Source organism: Aulonocara stuartgranti (genome assembly GCF_965226115.1).
Source record: "Aulonocara stuartgranti genome assembly, chromosome: 17".
Classification (NCBI taxonomy): Eukaryota; Metazoa; Chordata; class Actinopteri; order Cichliformes; family Cichlidae; genus Aulonocara; species Aulonocara stuartgranti.
This window is the reverse complement of record NC_138953.1, coordinates 23,502,457-23,517,829: the sequence shown is the minus strand read 5'-3', so window position 1 is coordinate 23,517,829 and position 15,373 is coordinate 23,502,457. Positions and strand designations below refer to the sequence as shown.

Here is a 15,373-nt window from a genome sequence, read left to right as displayed (position 1 = left end):
CTATAAACACGAAATACAAAATAAAAGCGGTTTGCACATTGCTTTGAAGCTAACCGGGGGATGCTAGCAGAGGTTTTTTGCTCAGAAGGCAAAAGGTTTGAGGATCACTGATCTGTATTAAGTAAAATTGTGGCATAATTGTTGGATGAAGATGTTTTCACACTTCGGTGCTTCAGTAATGGTAGCATTTCTATCCTAACAGAGCCAACGTTGTCATTACATGAGCTGTTGAACTTTAGAGAGCTTTTGACAGTTTAGGAGTCCATCATTAAAAGCCTAAAAATAGCCGGCAGAGCTTACACGTAAACCCCCCAACCAAGGGCAAATGCTCTGAGCAGCTCGGCTGCAGCAGATACACTGCTGTACTGTTACGTGCCCACACACTCTCAATAATGCATTGTTTCTCTCTCCTTGGCTCTCTCCGCCTCCACCTACTCTGCATGTTTGTGGGTGTTTCTGTCTGTCAGGTATGAGCGGTTGGAGGACCAGCTGAATGACCTGACGGAGCTGCACCAGCACGAGACCAGCAATCTGAAGCAGGAGCTGGCCAGCATCGAGGAGAAGGTGGCCTACCAGGCCTATGAGAGGGCCAGGGACATACAGGTGACTTATGTTTGGGCATAAGCCCCCACCACTGCCACAGCACACGGCTGATTAAGATTAGAGTTTAGGATTAACCCTTTAAGTAACCAATGTCTTACTCAAATTGTAAGTTTAATTGAAAGGCCTAATGTATTATTGCCTTATTTACAGTGTTCAGTTTAGACGAGTTTGACCCCTTAGTGGGAAAGGTCACTGCGTAGTGTACCTTCATCATTTGAGGCTATCCTGGTAAAAGTGGTCTCTGCCAGGATGACGACAGGCCTATCCACACGGCATGCTCACTGTGGTTAATGGGTTTGCTACAAGAACGCTTAAAGGAGAGAGAAGCCCCCTCCATTCATATCACTGGAAGATTAGCATTTTGGAGAAATAATTAATCTGAATCTTTTCCTTTCACTTCGGGGAGGTTTTAATTACAAATTTCTGAGCGTCCAAATGATTAATTGATGACATGTCTCTCATGACATGTCACACTGAAGCCACAGCAGTCCCTCCATTGCTTCCTATTTCTAATCGGACGTTCTTGCGCTTGTTTCTAATGCAGCTGAAGTTCATACACGATCCAGTTTTGCTGCCCTTTCGCTGTGACTCACTGCTCTCCAGAGTTTCCCTGATCTCTAACCATTTTTCTGTGTGTGTGTGTGTGTGTGTGTGTGTCGTAGGAGGTGCTGGAGTCGTGCCAGACTCGCGTGTCGAAGCTCGAGCTCCAGCAGCAGCAGCAGCAAACCATCCAGCTGGAAAACACGGACGCCAAAGTGCTGCTGGGCAAGTGCATCAACATCATGCTGGCCATCGTCACCGTCATCCTGGTGTGCGTGTCCACTGCGGCCAAGTTCACCGCCCCGCTGCTGCGCAGTCGCCTCCACTTGGCGCTCACCTGCGTGGGCGTGTCCCTGCTAGCGCTGCTGTGGAAGAACTGGGAACATTTGCAGTGCGCTTTGGAACGATTGCTCCTCCCGCACTGAGACCGGTGTGGGGAGGAAATCAACATGTAGCCTTACATGAGCCGATGATTCTGGGCTCCACGGTGACTCGGTTTAAGGCTCTGAGCCTCACCAAGAACACATAAACGGACATAAACGCTCAAGACCTGAACCGGAACTCTCTGAAGGTGCACACATGAAAACGTGGCTGCTCTGCTGCAGATCTGCAGGGCCAACAAAAGATAAATCGGCTCAGCTGCTTTCATCTGGTCACCAGGAGACTCTGGTGGCACCGGCATCACACACACACTGAAGTCTAAATATAAATGAGCGGGATTACATCAGGGCATGGAATAACACGTTATTTTTTTTCCTGTCCTTTAAAGGGATGCGTTTCTGTTAGAGCACCACCTCCACACAAACTGTCAGTTATGAGTCCAGTGGACCTGATTTGAATGTGCACACCAAGCTCGCTGTGACAAACACAAACACACATCCACCTGAAGGTTCATTCGCACCGCGCCTCTCTCTCGCTGCTGTTCTGTATTTATGTGAGGTTTTTTTAAATTCAGCATCTTCTTCAAAGCGACAGTTTGAAGTCTGGGATTGCACATTGTTTTAAGCTGTTTTCTATCAGTGTGTAAATCTGTGTATTCGTGTGCGTTGTGCACTTACTCGTGTGTCTCTGTACTGTGTTTCTTCAAGGAACAGTTAAACATTTTGGAAAATAGGTTCAAGTCTGGATGGTAGATGTGCAGCTAGAGCCGGGAGAGATCATTAATGGACGTGCTGTGAAAGAAATCTGCTGTAAGAAAATAAAACCTTTAAGCTACAGCTGCAGTGAAAAGTGATGCCCAAACCTGCTTTTATCGCCCTCCTTCATTTTTATTGCCCAAATCTGACCTCACAGTAACTAAATGATTATAAATTTGAAAAAATACTCCTAATTATGCGTTAATTTAATGAATTAGCTTCATGATTCTGCTCACCTCAACTGCTTGATTTTTTTTTTCCCTGATCCATAATTATTATTGTTCAGTCTTCTGGTGTATCTTTGAATCCTCACAATAATCCTTATGTATCTCAAAGTTGATCCTCGATGCGGCCCCTTGGTCACGGTGCTTTGAGAACACAGCAGCCGCTGCTCAGGAAACGACTTCATGCAGTTATTTTAAAGCCCTTCTTTAAACCTACCAGGAGACTTTTGTCCAAAATGAGCTTAAAATGTTCACATTCCTGCAAGTTATGTTTTTATTGGTGTTTTGGTCCAGAGCTCCGACCCTCCCAATCAGCGTTTCCTGCCAGAGCGCTGAACGGATTTCCTCACAGTTCTTGTTACAAATGCAGTAAAACGAGAAAAATTGTTTAAAATGTGCACACAGCTTCATCTTTACCAAGATAATGATCAGATACACCGTCATTTACTGGGCAACAAAACGATGGCCTCTCTAACTCTTTCCCCATTAAGATGACATTCAACGATCTCCACATTTCCTGTAATGACAAGTTTTGACACATCTGTAATCAATAAAGAGGCTGTTAGACAATACGTTCCTGTACAGCCAGAGACCACTTCATTAACTTCTGATAGATACACAGTCATTTTAGTCTGAAGTAGCCTGAAATATGACAGAAACTCCTCAGTTCAGGTAAAAGAATCAAGAGTTACTCCTAACAGGCTCCCAGATGGAAACGGTTAAAGCTGGGAGCGGGACATAGAGATAGACAGCGTCTCTGCATTGCTTCATTCTGTCTGAAACAAGCCGGTTTACCTCCCTGCTGGTTACCGCCAAGTTTCTTTTACCTGTTTGTCGCACTCACCTGCTGGTCACCACGTCTGATTTGATTAATGTGTTCAAAAACACCAGGGACTGGTTACTTGTCTTATAGTTGGCCAACATCTCCGTCCTCTGGCTCTAACTTCACACTGAATAGACCAAAACAAAAAAACAAAAAAAAGTGACTATTTCCCAAAATGTCAGGCTGCCTGTTTTGAAGTGAAAGCTGCTTAACTGCCTCATCTCTTGTTAATTTGGTGTTTTGTGGTTATTTTGTTATGATGTTTGTGTTTTCAGGTAACTGTTGCTTCTGAAAGCTTTTTAAAGCCTCTAACAGTGAGAAGGGAAACCTTGTACTAACATCAAGAGATAGCTGAGAAGCAGAGCCTGTTTTCTCACACGACACATGTAGAGAGAACACTAACGCGTGATGCAGTTTGGTGCACGTGGAGGGAAATAAGGTGAAATTATGCCGATTTGAAATTGTTTAAAGTTGACAGGTGATCACATGCAGGCTTCACTTTTTAAGTCCTGGATCATTAGATGGCCTTTTCTGGAGAGGTGATCAGAACAAATTACAATGTGTGTGTGTGTGTGTATGTGTGTGTGAAGCCTTTGATGCTGTGCTGCGTTCATGTCCAGGGGGAAAAAAAACATGGCAGCATTCAGACGCTCTGTTCTGATATTTAGAAGATTTGAGAGGCTGAAGATTTTTCTCTTTTTACTTGAAATAAGCGTCTGTTCAAACATTAAAGCAGCATGTTTCCCAGCAGCGATAGCCGCTTTCCCACACGTGACTTGAATGCAGCATCGCAGACTGGACAGAGGGAAGTGAAAAATGTAGCTCCCCGACCCCATTTCACTGTGATGAAGATGATGACGAGGGGGTTAAAAAATAGGACTGATGCCTTTTCAGTGCAGCCTGTTTTTTCTTCTTCTGTGTGTCCTTCTGTTTTTCTCTATTCTAAGAAGAAAAAAAAAGCCAAATATGGAGGTTTTTATGAAACCTAAGCTCATCTTTGATGTTTTTTGCGAACCGATTCAAACACTATCTCTGTTAGGAGAGACGTGTACCTCCTCTCCAAAGCTCTGAGTTCATGGTGTGTGTGCGTTTTCTTTGTCTTTTTCTTTTCTTATTTCTGTGCATTAGTTTCTGGTTATGGGTTTTCTATAACTGTATTATTACGGTATTATATTTTCAGATGATAAAATAAATCATTGTTTTTCTATCAAGGTGCCTTTTTTAAAAAAAAAAAAAAATCTGAGCTTCTTATTGATTATGGAAGATGTAATCCAACTGTGAAGATCATACTGCTCTGCAAGCTTCCTAAGGAATACATGTATAAACCAGGGTGTAAATCACTTCAACTTAAAGCAGCTGGATAAGCTTTTAGAAACGACATTGATTTAACTGCATTCAATTTCACTGCTGTCTTCAGTTTAAATTCATGGATGCTTAAAAATCCATTAGAATCTTCTGCAAAACTCAAGTGCAGGCAAACAAAGGGAAGTAATTTAGGATTTGCAGGCACAGATGGATCTTAAATTGAACGCCAGGTGTCCTTTATTGCTTTTCATTAAGACAGACATTTTCATTCTGTTGTCTCAGAGACAAACGTCAAATCAAAGCAGCAGCAGCCCCACCCGGGATTTACAGTTATCATTAGCTGCACAGCGCCAGAATTTCCAGTTTTCTGGTTTTGCTGACCTCTGGCGATGATGTTTTGTGAAGTGTTTTCCCCTTACAAAGGCTTACAAAGGGTTCATACTGTATAGATGTGTATAGTGAAAACATCAATGGTTTGTGGCTTTAAATAGAGATATAGTGACAACTAGCGGCCAAACAGGAGCACTACCTCCAAATATCTCTAATTAGTTTTATTACATATATCTGCTTCAAATATTTTTTTAATTATATACGGCAACTATACTAAAATAATTAGAAATTTACTATTCAGTTAGATAGTACCCTGCCTTTCTTACTGCTGGAACCATGAATTCTGATAAATACGCAAAAAACTAAGGAAGGGACATAATTCTTTTTCATAGCACTTTATTTACACTGTTCCAGTGATGGATGCTCATAATAAGCAGGTCTGATAATGAAGTCGGTGTATACATCAGTAATCCCTGTGAACCAGCAGCTCAGGCTTCAGACTGCTTCAAATGTCTGGTGTCAGTTTTTTTCTTGGCTCTGCATGATGTGAAATAAAGTGGATATTCCTAATATGGTCATATTTGGCATATATCCCCAACCACTTTTAAACAATCTGTTTAACAGCCAATCAGAGGAAAGTTTGCTTAAACGGTACTAAGGGAGCTTGTTTTGGACAGAGGATGAAGTGTTGGGCTGCAATAAACATAAATAAGGATTATTTAGAATCATGCAAAGCTGCTCTAGTGGAATACAAACAAAATGTGCAGCTGGTTAGGTCTGGCTAAATAATTGCACACATTTTTATAATACTAGCGATGTAGGTTCACAGGTGATTTGTAATAGATAACAGCTACATTATTAGTACATAAAGTTACTGCATCTATTTACAAATCTAGCTACACTGTATTCCCAATAGAGTAAATTACCTTTTTTACCCAACAAAAACAGACTATGAGTGTTTACTAACCGAGTGCTGAAAACATGAAAAGGACTTCAATTCAAGCTACGAAAATTAAAGATTACAATGTGCAAATTTATGATTTTCAAATCCTAGTATTTCTCTTAAATTTATTTTCAGAAATTCTGACATTAAAGTTGAGTTCACCTGTCCTGGGTGAAAAAAAAACAAAACAAAAACAAAAAAACACCTGTTGCTGCGTTCATCCGCAGCAGCAGGTGGCGATAGTGAGCGCTGTTGCTGCTGTTTTGGCGCAAAGCGGAAGCTGTCATAACTGTCCCCCTCATGAAAATGAAAAGTTCAGTGCTGTTATGTGGGTTTAGCAAAGGCACCTTATTATTTACTGTCTGAAAAAAAAAAAAACAAACTCCCGTGGTTGATTTATGCGAAATATCTGACGTTAACTGAACGTGTCAGCGCTGGTTAGCGGTAGCTGCTTCAGCCATTAATGTGTTGAGGCTAGCCGGAGCAGCAGCAGACCTGGTTTAGCCTTCAATTTATGTTGTTTTCAAATGATCTGAGCAACTTTTGGACTAACCTCAGCTTTAAATGGACGAACACAAGGAGAACATTCACGGCCAGGAGGACAATGTGAAGACGTCCAGCGTGAAGGACCAGGAGAAGGTGGGTGAGCTAGCAGAATCACTGCTCCGTGTAAACGCTGTTTGCGTTGAAGTAAACTGGCTGGTGCGTTCATTGACACCAAAGACAGGCTGGTGAGAGATATGTCCCGTTGGGTTCTTTGGTGCCGACTTGATGAAAATGACTAGAAACCGCGTTACTTTTAGTTACTCTTGTATTGGAGTAATTAATACTAAAATATTTGAAGTAGACGGGAGCTACATCACAGTGTTTTGTTAATGTGAGCCCTGCAAATCGACCCCGATTCTCTTTTGCTCTGTGTACTTCATCTTGTCGTGTTGTATTTTAATTGACTGAGCTATTCTTTTTTTAAGCTAAAGAGATCGCTATTCTCGGGTTAGACCCCGTTTTCCTTCAGTGTTACTTCTTAAAGGCACATAATCAACAAGAAGTTTGCTCCAAGTTATCAGGATAGCATCGCACAGTGGGTGCTCATCCATGATGCGACTGTTGGATTGAGATCTGGTGACTGTGCAGGCCATGTGAGGTCAGAGAACTCACTGTCGTGGTCAAGGAACTAGTTTCCTGTTAGAGGACAGCAGAGGCACCCAGTGTGGTCGTCTCCTGCTTCTAGGTTTGAGATGCTCTTCTGTACACTTGACCTTCCTACTCTTCTGCATGGTTGCATTAAGTTTGAACAGTCTGCCTATTTTCCTTTTACCTCCTAGAGATGGTTTTGTGGGAAAATCCCAGTAGATAGGTCTGAGTATTTCAGAAACTGCTATCTACTTTCTTTTGCAGATAATCTTATCTGATGTGTTGTTGGACTTCACTCTAAAATGATCTGTTCCTCCAAACAAACCATTGATCCATGCTCTCTGTGTTTTTGATGGCCAAATTTGTAGAGTTACATCATTTTCTGACACATAACGACCCACACGTCTCCTCCTCAGGAGAAGCCTAGCAGCAGGCTGTGTCCTGCGGGAGAATCTGCTCCTCAGGTGTCCCCGTCTCAGTCGAAGGGTGACTTCAGCCATCCGGTGTACAAAGAGATTGCTTTGGCCAACGGCCACATCAACCGCATGACGAAGGAGGAGCTTCGGATCAAGTTAGCGGAGTTAAAGCTCGACACACGGTGAGTTTTTAATAAATGTTTGAGGACCAAACACTCGTGCTTGTCCCTTAGAAGTGTTCTACCAAACAGTTTTTCTCTTGGTGTGTGCAGAGGAGTGAAGGATGTGATGAAGAAGAGATTGAAGAGCCACTATAAGAAACAGAAGCTGATGCAGACGGCGGCAGAGGGAGGCCCCACCGACACGTACTACGACTACATCTGTGTGGTGGACTTTGAAGCCACATGTGAAGAGGACAATCCTTCAGACTTCCTCCACGAAATCATTGAGTTCCCTATGGTTCTCATCAACACGCACACCTTGGAGATTGTTAGTAAAGATTGTGACTTAAATCAGGAGTTGTCTTTTGTTGTTGTTGTTTCTGTTGTTGTTAATAATGATGTTCCTCTAATGTTCTGCACAGGTGGACACCTTTCAGGAGTACGTGAAGCCTGAGCTTAACCCACAGCTCTCAGACTTCTGTGTGAAGCTGACGGGAATAACGCAGGTCGGTTGAGTTCACGTCACTATCACATTACACGTGTGGGTCATTTACTCATTTTTCTGTGTTGTGTTGGTAGAAAATGGTCGAAGAAGCAGACCCGTTCCCAGTAGTCCTGCAGCGAGTTGTGTCGTGGCTTCAGAAAAGGGAACTCGGGACAAAATACAAATACGCCATCCTGACTGACGGGTGGGTTTCACGTCAAAGCTTCTGCAGGATGTTTACTTTCTTCTCCTCACTTGGTTTACAGCGCCGTTTCTTTAACATCGTCCACAGGTCGTGGGATATGAGCAAGTTCCTCAACATCCAGTGTCGGGTCAGCCGAATCAAATATCCTCCGTTTGCAAAGAAGTGGATAAACATAAGAAAGTCATACGGAAACTTCTACAAGGTACATTTTACAGCTTTGTACAGACACGCTTACATGTTTTAGATTTTTAAAACTAATTTTAATATTAGTCAAAGATGATTTCATTTATTTAGGGGAAAAAGTTATCCCAAGCTACCTGGCTCTGTGTGGAAGAAAGAAAAAAAAAGTAACTGCACCCTTATTTCATTAATCACACCCAGCTCTGATTACTGCAAGACCTGTGGAATCAAGAAATCACAAATAGAACCTGTCTGGCAAAGTGAAGCAGGCTAAAATATCTCAAATAGCAACACATCAAAGCCCAAAGAAAGAAAGAAAAAAAAAAAGCAAAAGGGAACAAATACTTTTTCACAGTACTGTATTCTTACTGTTCCAGCTCATTTCAGTCATTAAACCCTCTGCATGCCTTCCTATGTCCCGTCCATGAACCTCCTCACAGATTTGGCTATTTCTCACATGTCCTAATGTCTTCTATGATAAAAGGTCTCCACTGCTAACCAGCCATATTTTCTTCTTCTTCCTCCAGGTGCCGCGTACTCAGACGAAGCTGAGCACCATGCTGGAGAAACTCGGCCTGACGTACGAAGGTCGTCCTCACTCCGGGCTCGACGACTCACGCAACATAGCGAGGATAGCTGTCCGCATGCTGCAGGATGGCTGCCAGCTGCGCGTCAACGAGCGCATGCACGGCGGTCAGCTGCTCTCGGTTCCCAGCTCGGCGCCTGTGGAAGGAGCTCCGCCTCCACACAACCCCCGCAGCAGGGACTAGAACCATGACCACTGAAAATACTTATACTGGAGCTCAAAGTCTCCTTTTACACCAGATCTTTAAAAGTGGATCATTCCTTGATTTTCTGGGTGGAAAAGTCTGCCTCGCCACGCCTTACCGCGCTGCTGTTTCTCAACAGTATCACAGAAATATCTTTCAGTTGTCTTGTGGTGGGGAGAATTCAGTTTTTACCCTTGACAGCATAATAAAGCCTAATCTGCAGCTTCACATGAACACACATATCTACAATTTAAACTACTGTGCTAATAAAACACATAAATGCTGCTGTGCTGTTTAAGGTGCTGCACGATGACACTGCTCACCGCTTTCCTCGCAGAGAGTCGAAGAGTCGGTCCTGTGGACTCGGACAGCTCCATAAATGGACCTCTTAAAGAAAGCTGTAATTAAGGAGTTCAGCCTGTGTTGTACTGTCGTCACGTGTACAGATGTCTTGATTTAATGTTTGTTTCATAAATGAGGATTTGTTTCAACTGAAATGTCTGCAGATCTGATAAGTAATGCAAATTAAATGTCTCTTTTTGTTTGCAGTTTTTCATCTTCTTCACTCTGTGTGATGCATGCTTTAGATTCAGCAAATTTTGAAGGGACAAGAGAGGCAGTCGAGTCACTTTAGAAGCTCGGCACAGGTGCCTTACAGCAGGCAAGCGTTGACAGGCTAAACCTGCTCTCAGGGCATCAGGGGCGGTATTCTATGGCAAATATTAATCAGGCTCCACAGTGCTGGGCAGCAAGCGCGGGGCCCACTAGAGGGCGTCACACCTTTATGACACCAGCATGAAGCCTGTTTCCGACTCGCTGATCAGACTTTCCCACCACTGTCCTGCTGGAGGTCATTTTGTAGCTCTGGCTCTGCTCATCCTGTTCCTCTTTGCACAAAGGAGCAGATAGCGGGCTTGCTGATAGGTTCGGGGCTTTCTGCGGCCTCTTGGAAGGCTGTAGAGTAACTCTAGAGTGCATGCATATCTCCTGGAATTTCCTTCCTGCTCTTAAGACTGTGCTGCGAGATACAGCAAACCTTCTGACATCTGAACATATATATGGACTACCTGTGTGACCTCTGTAGGGTCCTGGTATCACCTCATGCTTCCAGTAGTGACACTTTGGAAACCTGGGTGTAAACTAAACACAGTGTTGTTTTAATCTAACACTTATGTGATGTCTATGATCATCAAAAGAAGTGCAGACACAGCTTTCCCTCAAGGTTTCTTTGTAATTCAGCTGCTTCTATCATCAAGTCTTCCAGGCTTTGTGGCTGTGCAGCCCATTTCTCTGGTCTTTATTTATTTATAATAGGGAAAAAAGTGTTGTTTTTTTACCAGAACACAAAAGATTAAACAAGACCAGCTGACATGTGTTTTTCTTGTAGTCGGGTTTATTATTGGCTGGTTGTTAAGGCACCATGTCCAAGTGATATCTTTGGATTATTAAGTACATGTGAAATGTTAATCCTTTTAATATAGATATTTAGTTACAATTAAACACAGATTGTAGTAACGTATGCAGGTATATTGGCTTCGAGGTCATGATGGCTTCTTTCCTTCTGGACTCCTTACTTTAATACTCTAACGGTCTTTGGCAGCTTTAAAGCTTTTTTTCTGTCGTTGAAACATTTTTTGGCAACGTCAAATATATTAGTGTTTTTATTTAACAGCCGTAAAAGGAGCAGGCATGTAGGAGCAGTACGTCAGACACTTTGGCACTGTCAATAAAGTCAAAGGCGGCGATGGTTTCATCACAAACAGGTGCTGTACAGCGCTACTTTGCGGCTCATCTCCTCCAGCATGTTGCGGGCGGCTTGCTCCAGCTCGGCCAGCTCTTTAGCTTTGGCCTCCAGGATGCGCTGGTTGTCCACGTAGGAGACCTCTAACTCTGAAAACGCCACACAAAAACAAAACTGTCTTTTTTAACAGTTTAAATTTCTTGCACAAGTGGAATATTTTTTTCTTAATTTTTATATATCTGATCATACTTCAGAAACTGACTCAAGATCAGTCGGCTGGTTCGTAGCAGATTATTTCATGTGCTTCTGTGTATTTTTTTAACGGGAGAGGATCCAATAATGTAAAAAGAAACTGATCTAAACAAACAGGAAGAGAGCAAACTCCCTTCTTGTTTGTTAGAAATGCATTCATTTAAAAGAACAGAAGACAAAACTACAGAGTTATTATACATTTATCTGAACAGTGTTCACCTTTGAGTCTCTCCAGCTTTCTGCTGCTCTGATTGAGCAGCTCTATGGCCTCCTGCTGCAGTTCGTCTGCCCTCCTCTTCGCCTGCTGCACCGACTCCCCTTTAACCTCCACCTGGTCCTCCACCTCAGCGAATTTATCCTTCAGCCTCTCATTGAACTCCTGCACACACAAAAAAAACGCACTGCAGCAGGAGTGGATTCACATGCAAACCAACACGGATGCGCGCGTTTGTGAGACCTGCTCTGCTTCGTCGGCGTCCTCTTTGGCCTGCTGCTGCGTCTGCTCAGTCGACACCATTATCTCCTCCATCTCCAGGTTGTTCTGCCTCAGCAGGCCGACCTCCCTCTCCAGCTGCAGCAGGCGGCCCGTGGTGTTACTGAGCTTCAGCTCCGACTTGGCCGTCTCCGACTCCACCTGACGCACAAATGCACAGATTTATCTTGTCTTTTCTTTTTCACTTCTTCTTTTTAACTGTTCAGGGTTTGCCTCATACTCTTTCTGCTAATCCCACCATCATTAATTTCACCTGCATCTCATCCCTATTAAGCCAGAGTTTCTCCTGTGTGTTCACATGAAAGGAGCGGCGCTGGCAGCTTCTGACCAACCACAGCTAAAAAAACAGGCTAAAGTTTAGCCTGTTCAATGCCAGGAAGGAAACCCAACTATAGCATAAGATATAAGGTCACAGAACTCATATAGAATAATAAGTTATCTTTAAACATCTATATTTATTACTGATGATCATCGGGGAAAGCTAAAGACTTCAGATGCTATTAAAAATCTTTGGACCCTCCTGTGATCCACAGATCTGAGGGATGGCTATTTTCCAGAGATTTGATTGGTAAGTAGCTGGTGACTTGTTGATCCAAACTGGGTTATTTTAGTTGTAAATATTTTTTCTGAATCCAGTTCAGTTTCAGGAAGTTTTTGGAGCTCATTCAATCTTTCAAGTTTAGTTTAATTTTAGTTAAACTTGAATACCTTTTGTATCTTTATAATTTATTTTGTGGGTGGCGTTGTCAGGCATTAGTAAGTCAGTTTCCTTTACGTACATTCAACTTTTGTTTGCTATATTATTTTTATTTTTTCAAAGTTTCTAATTTAATTTGTTATTTTTTTATGTTTATTTTTAATAGCTTAGACTAAAAATGCTTTTTAAAATAAAAATATTACGTCCGAACACCCGACAGCAATAAAACATTTTTATATCACTGTGATTAAACTAAATCAAAGCTGAGCGTTTCCTGACTGAAATATTGTTTTTAAAGTCAGTTGTTACTGAAAACAAGGCAGACCGTTCTAAAACGGCAACAACGTACGACTCCATCTCTTGAACTTTGTGCTGTTTTTGTCATCCCGAAACAGTAAACGGAGTCACTGAATCAAACCGCATCATCACTGAGGTCAGCCGTACAGCGTTCAGCAGGTCCATGGTGCCCTTGGTGTTGTTCTGGGCCAACTCAATGGCGTCCATGGCGATGCTCTGAGCGCGGTCGGTCTCGTCCAGGGCAGCCTTAACTACTTCTGCGGTGTCCTTCATGTTAGACGCTTTCTCGCTGACAGACAGGGAGAAAGAAAGATGGGTTTATTTACACATTTCTGTCAGAGGCAGCCAATCAGAAGAATGTCAGTTCAAAGGGGGAGGAGCTAAAACAGCTTGTTTTTCACATTTTAAATTTGCAGTTGGCTGCTCGCTGACCGCTTCACTGACTGACCTCCTGTGTTTGAGCTCAAACTGGTAACAAGGATTTAGATTTTGACCAATCACCTGCCTCTGATGTCCTGCATTTGGCTCGTAGTCCAAGAAAATGTTTACAACAATTACAGAAGAAAGCAAAAATATTGCCACCTGTAAGACTGCAAAAAAGATTTTTTCATGTTGAATTTTTTTATCCCGTTCCTCCTGTTTTCCATCCTGTCAGTCGTCACGTGTTACCTTGCAGCCTTAGCCTCCTTCAGCAGCGACTCGGCCGCCATGACATCCTCCGCGCTCTGACTGAGGATCGTCTCCACACTGGTCAGAGTGGTGACCTTCTCCCTGATCTCGTCCGTCAGCTCCTGAAGCTTCTTGGCCGACGTCGGCATCTCCAGAGCCAAAACCTCGTTTGCCAAGGCCTCGATAACGGACGCGTCTGCTTTCTCATCTGGATAAACGCAGACCAAACATAAATGAACCGTTTTATTTTAAGAAACGTGCATAAATTTTTACACATTGTGAAGACTAGACGTGTACAGGAAAAACTCACTCATGAGAAGATCTCGAATCTCCCTGATGAGGTTGCGGAGCTGCTCGTTGCTCTGCTCCACTCTCTCTTTGCTCTGGTTGGATTTGATCAGCACCTCCAGAGCGTTCGCTTTGGCTTCGTTTGCTCGGATGTTCGCTTCCCACACCTGAGCAGAGTGTCCACACAGGTCCAGGTTACCTGTCTCACATCCACCTGCAGGTGTTCCACATTATAACACGACGACCATGTTCACTTACCATCCTGGAGAGCTTGTCTACCTCCTGCATAGCTTCTAGGATCGCCTGTTCCAGCTCATTGGCTGAATTGAGAGACGTCTGAGCGGTTGTGACAGCGCCTCCACACTCTTCTCCTCCACAGCGAGGCGCTCCATCCTCGTTGGTGCAGCCCAACCCGCCACAGGTGGAGCAGCCATCATCACCTTCAGAGGCTCCACCACAAATCTTCAGAGAAAGACAGAATTACCAACAAAGGTGAACGTGTGATAGACAGATGCGATCTTCCCGTGTTCTCACCTTTTCATTTAGTGAAGACAGGCTAAATTTATCGAGCTCTTTGGACAGCTTGTCCAGCTTCTGCATGTTTCTCTGTTGTTTTCGGTCAAATTCCTTCTTCGTGCTGCTCAGTTTGTCCTCCGTGGCTTTCCGTACTGCAACTGACTGCTTGACTGTGTTGCCAGGGTCGCTCGTAGAAGCATTGGTGCGCTGCTCTGCCATCCTAGACTGCATGTGCGCAGCAGTAATAGTCTCCAGGGCACCTGGAAGCAGTAAAGTTAGGGAACAGTGAAACAGGGCTGGACGGAAATGTAGTACTGATGTACCGATTAAAACGTGCCGACTTTCTGTCTTGGCTAAGCTGTAAAGGTCTAAGAGTGAAGCTTTAGGCTGAAGCACTTGATTTCTCACCGTGTATGTTGGCGTTCTTGGCGTCGTCCACCTGCTGTCTCAGCCTCTGGACGCTCATCTCCAACTGGTTTGCCTCAACAGTCAGCACGTCTAAGTCTGCATCGGTGGCATTTGCATCACTCTGAAGAAGTTCCAAGGCTTCCTCGGTTGTGTTGAGCTTTCCATTGAGATAGGACATCACACCACTAAAAGCACAGTGAAACAATAAACACCAGTTGCTTGCTACAACCCCAAGTAAGCCTCTGTTTGGTGGTGTGCATACGTTATCTGATGCATCAGCTCCTGTATCTGCTCCAGCTTCACCGTGGCGGCGTTGCTCTCCAAGATGTCTCTGACAGCCTTGGAGTTTCTCTCGAGACTTCCAATCAACTCTTTGTACGGCGCCGTCACTCCGACAGTCTGCAGCTCGTTCACTTTGGCCTCCAGTCGGCGAGTTTGGTTGGTCAGCTCCTCGACCACGGTGTCCCAAGCCGCAAAGCACTTGTGGCAGGGTTTGCAGTCAGGGAACTCACCGTGGTAACCCCTAGCACACTCGTTGCACCGGGGGCCCGCCACGCCCTCCACACAGGTACACTGCCCTGTGGCACGATGACACTGCTCACTGGAGATCCCCCGGTGGTCGCAGTCACAAGCTAGAAACACACACAGGAAGGTGGAGACGCCAACTAAAAAAACGACTCCCAAGGGTGAAACAACCCAAATGTTTAATTAATAACAGTTTTTTGTTGTTTGTGTTTGTATATCAAGTTTTATATTCT

The 15,373-nt window shown here is 43.8% G+C and overlaps 3 protein-coding genes across 5 annotated transcripts in view; 2 read left to right on the top strand and 1 right to left on the bottom strand.

Annotated features, from left to right (window-relative positions):
• Positions 1 to 4,533, top strand: part of tmcc3 (transmembrane and coiled-coil domain family 3) — an 84,559-nt gene extending 80,026 nt beyond the window's left edge. For all 3 annotated transcript variants that reach the window (XM_082510613.1, XM_082510614.1, XM_082510615.1), the window contains 2 exons: positions 468 to 603; positions 1,266 to 4,533. In XM_082510613.1, the coding sequence (XP_082366739.1) occupies positions 468 to 603; positions 1,266 to 1,568 (439 nt within the window). In that variant the 3' untranslated portion in view covers positions 1,569 to 4,533. The remainder of the gene's footprint in view (positions 1 to 467; positions 604 to 1,265) is intronic.
• Positions 4,534 to 6,147: 1,614 nt separating this feature from the next.
• On the top strand, positions 6,148 to 9,805 carry eri1 (exoribonuclease 1). The gene is made up of 7 exons (XM_082510327.1): positions 6,148 to 6,543; positions 7,455 to 7,636; positions 7,727 to 7,943; positions 8,038 to 8,121; positions 8,195 to 8,304; positions 8,392 to 8,506; positions 9,012 to 9,805. Exons 1-7 carry the CDS (start codon positions 6,469 to 6,471, stop codon positions 9,252 to 9,254), a joined length of 1,026 nt encoding a protein of 341 aa, XP_082366453.1. The 5' UTR covers positions 6,148 to 6,468; the 3' UTR covers positions 9,255 to 9,805.
• Positions 9,806 to 10,627: 822 nt separating this feature from the next.
• lamb1b (laminin, beta 1b) overlaps positions 10,628 to 15,373 on the bottom strand; it is a 31,251-nt gene continuing 26,505 nt past the window's right edge. The window contains exons 24-33 of the mRNA XM_082510197.1: positions 14,878 to 15,247; positions 14,616 to 14,800; positions 14,226 to 14,467; positions 13,950 to 14,153; positions 13,714 to 13,858; positions 13,404 to 13,611; positions 12,882 to 13,023; positions 11,705 to 11,881; positions 11,467 to 11,626; positions 10,628 to 11,144 (exon numbers count right to left, since the gene is read on the bottom strand). Coding sequence (XP_082366323.1) covers positions 11,008 to 11,144; positions 11,467 to 11,626; positions 11,705 to 11,881; positions 12,882 to 13,023; positions 13,404 to 13,611; positions 13,714 to 13,858; positions 13,950 to 14,153; positions 14,226 to 14,467; positions 14,616 to 14,800; positions 14,878 to 15,247 — 1,970 coding nt within the window. The 3' untranslated portion in view covers positions 10,628 to 11,007. The remainder of the gene's footprint in view (positions 11,145 to 11,466; positions 11,627 to 11,704; positions 11,882 to 12,881; positions 13,024 to 13,403; positions 13,612 to 13,713; positions 13,859 to 13,949; positions 14,154 to 14,225; positions 14,468 to 14,615; positions 14,801 to 14,877; positions 15,248 to 15,373) is intronic.

Coding starts and splice junctions, on each gene's coding strand:
- eri1 (XM_082510327.1), top strand. CDS start 6,469: ATGGACGAACACAAGGAGAACATTCACGGCCAGGAGGACAATGTGAAG. Junction 7,637..7,726: donor GAGTTAAAGCTCGACACACG/GTGAGTTTTTAA, acceptor TGGTGTGTGCAG/AGGAGTGAAGGATGTGATGA. Junction 7,944..8,037: donor ACACGCACACCTTGGAGATT/GTTAGTAAAGAT, acceptor TGTTCTGCACAG/GTGGACACCTTTCAGGAGTA.